We start from the raw sequence: 3226 nt of genomic DNA on the forward strand, positions 1-3226 counted from the left end.
TGTGGTATCCGTGTCCCTCACAGCTTTCCCGTGGACTTTCCTTAGTCAAAAAAAGTTATGACCCATCATACAACAGGACAGTGATGGTTCAGGAACTATTTGGGTTTGGGAAGTTCCAGAGTTCAAAAGACAAAGAGGAGATTGCTGTATTGTTCTAAAATAAACACAAAGCAAACCTTGGCAATGATCTTTCTCCTCCTCCTCCCGTGTTTCTCTGAGGAAAAACTCAGGCCAAATGTGATTTATTTAATATCACAAAAGTAGCAAGAAAAAGCAAACGTCCTCACACGGAATAAGAGACCATAGGTATATTTTTAAAGCGTGTGTTCATCTCAGACATGAATGCAATCTGCAAAACTCAAAAGACAGGGAAAGTTGGCATCCACCCAAACCGCTCTAGTCCTAACTGGAGTCCTAAGCAAAGCAGCCCTCACGTGGCTCATAACGGGTGTGACCCACCACTCCCTGTGAGCTGAGTCCCTGGAATCCCACCGCTCCCCGAGAGCCCGTCACTTCTCCAGCGAAGCACGTCACTCCCTCCTCTTTGGGACTTTGGGACAAAAAAGCAAAAATCCCAGAGTCCAATCCTTGGGAGTGGAGCAAGGGGCGGAGCGACGTCCTTTCCGGTTGTGGGGAAACACCCCGGAGCTCCGGGAATTTCCCTGGCCCTGGACGCCGTCTTTTCCAGGCACCATGCATAAAAGGGGCTCGCGGAGCCCCAGAACCCCAGACTGAGCTTCAGAGCTTCAAGCCAGCTACTGCACTCCAGACTCCAGTCACACTCCTGCTCAGCGCCATGGCCCCAGCCACCCGTCCACTGCTCCGTGCCTCTCTGCTGTTGCTGCTACTGCTACTGGCCACCAGGCACCAGGTCACAGGTAGGACCCGCCACTGCTGTCCCTGGAGGAGCCTCCTCTGGTCTCAGCCGCCAACAGTTCCACTGACACAGTGTCTTCTCCCACAGGGGCACCCGTCGCCAACGAGCTGCGCTGTCAGTGCCTGCAGACCGTGGCGGGAGTTCACCTGAAGAACATCCAGAGCTTGAAGGTGACACCCCCAGGACCCCACTGCACCCAGACCGAAGTCATGTGAGTGTCTATCAGCGCAGCTTCTGCCACTTCCAGAGTCACCCAAACCCTCCTGCTGCCCCCATATCCATAGACTTACAGCCTCACGTGGGTCCATCCTTCTCTCTGCAGAGCCACTCTCAAGGATGGTCGTGAAGTTTGCCTTAACCCTGAAGCCCCCATGGTTCGGAAGATCGTCCAAAAGATGCTCAAGACGTGAGTTGTGACTTGTGTTTGTACTTGTGAGGGAGGCGTGGGTCGGAGTTCTGGCATCTCTCTGCCAAGCACAGGGAAAGTCTGTGTTGACCAGAAGATCAGAAAGTTGTGGTCATTACTTTCATAGTTAAGTTTAACTTGAGATCATTAATTGGCTTTGACACTAGAGAATCCTGTCCGCTCGACTGTCACCACACTCAAAACCCCCACGCAAATGGATGGTGGCTTGTGTGTGTTCCTAAAAGATGAAGGGGCCCGTGGCTCTATGAAGTCCCTTAAGGGCCTGGAAAATGGAATCCTTGGCAAAGTGTGCCCCCGAGCCTTCTTGAGGAAGAAGGGAGCTTTTGGCAGTGTTACTTCTCTGCATTGCAAGGCTAAATTCTTAGTTCTTCGTGTGCAGGTTACATAATTTATGGAATTTTAGCCAAGTAGGAGAGCTAATAGCAGCTACAGCACAGGGTTGCCTGTATAAGTAAAGTCACACTTGCAAATTAACCTGTGGCGATGTAGTTTGGCTTTTTTTCAAGTCACGTGGTTGACTCCATAAGAATCCAAGTTTTAGCTGTACAGAGCTCTGGGTGCAGGGGTAGACATGTAGAAATCTCACCTAGAGTCTCGGGACTGGGGTAAGAGAAGAGTGCTTTTGTTGACTGCTTGTAACCTTGACTCTTTCCCCATTGCAGGAGCATCCGCAAGTGACAGAGAAAGGAGGAAGATTACCATGGTGGTGCCAGTGAACACCGGCTTCTGACAGCACTGGCTTAACACATTCTATGGTTTCTTAAGAAAGTCCTATTTATTTATGTATTTATTTATTTCACAAAGCTCATATATTTTTATTTGACATTAATATTTAACGATGTGAATGTGTTTTATCAATGGTTGTTCATTTTGAAGATGGTAGACTTATAAACTATCTTATTAAGGCCGGGTGGTGGTGGTGTAGGCCTTTAATCCCGGCACCTGGGAGGCAGAGACAGGTGGATGTCTGTGAGTTTGAGGTCAGCCAGGTCTACACGCACTAGTTCCAGGAAAGGAACCAAAGTTACACAAAGAAACCTTGTCTCAAAAAACCAAAAAAGAAAAATCATATTAAACTAATATTTAATATTTATTGGGAGACCATCAGGAGTCAACCACTGTGATAAAGGATGTGGGTTAGGAAAAAAAGCAGAGAGATGAGAGCATATGACCATGTTTTGTATTAGGGTGAGGGTATGTGTATGGATCTATGTTTGAATGTCTTGAAAAGAATGTCAGTTATTTATTGAAAGTCATCTTTCATATTAATAGTCAACATGGATGTGTTGATGTTTCCCTTGGACATTTTGTGTCTAGTCTGTAGGGCATAATGCCCTGTTATATCTGTAACCAGTGTTTCTCTTTGTCTTGGGACAGAGAAGTTCAAAGAACTGTTACAAATGAAATAAAAATAAAAGTTTTAACAAAAAAAAACATGGGTGCTTTTTGTTTTGTTCTTTTTAACAAATCTTGCACTTGTCTGTGTTGGCTGGCATTTCTCGGGACTCTTGCCCACTAGAGAAGAAGAACTGGAACTCCTGGAAGGCACATTCTACCCTCCCCAACCTCCTTGATAATTCTAGTATAATTCTATATAAAGCATTACCATTTTCCACACTAACAAATTTTCTATTCAAAAGGAGTTTCTTATTTATTTTTAAACATTTTTTGCCCTTTATTTTGAGAGAGGGATCATGCTATGCTGATCAGGCTGGCTCTGAACTCTCAGTCTTCCTGGGGCAATTAGGATATCTAGGCAATTCTGAAAATATGCAAAATTTAGAACCTAAAAATATGAAAGGAAGATAAAATAGAATAAAAGAAATTACCTCAATCATGCATGTAAAAACCTAAAGAAATAACATAAGAGGTGCCTGAGGAGACAGAAAGATTCCTAAAGGTCAGGCTTAGTTCCTCATTGC

General features: G+C 45.3%; 1 protein-coding gene across 1 annotated transcript; it reads left to right on the forward strand.

Annotated features, from left to right (window-relative positions):
- The first annotated feature begins 747 nt into the window (after positions 1 to 747).
- Positions 748 to 2709, forward strand: LOC130875855 (growth-regulated alpha protein). Its single transcript, XM_057772123.1, has 4 exons — positions 748 to 878; positions 965 to 1088; positions 1200 to 1283; positions 1967 to 2709. The coding sequence occupies exons 1-4, from the start codon at positions 797 to 799 to the stop codon at positions 1980 to 1982; spliced, it is 306 nt and encodes a 101-aa protein (XP_057628106.1). The 5' UTR covers positions 748 to 796; the 3' UTR covers positions 1983 to 2709.
- Positions 2710 to 3226: the final 517 nt, after the last annotated feature.

This window comes from Chionomys nivalis, chromosome 6 (assembly GCF_950005125.1).
Source record: "Chionomys nivalis chromosome 6, mChiNiv1.1, whole genome shotgun sequence".
In the NCBI taxonomy this organism is placed as follows: Eukaryota; Metazoa; Chordata; class Mammalia; order Rodentia; family Cricetidae; genus Chionomys; species Chionomys nivalis.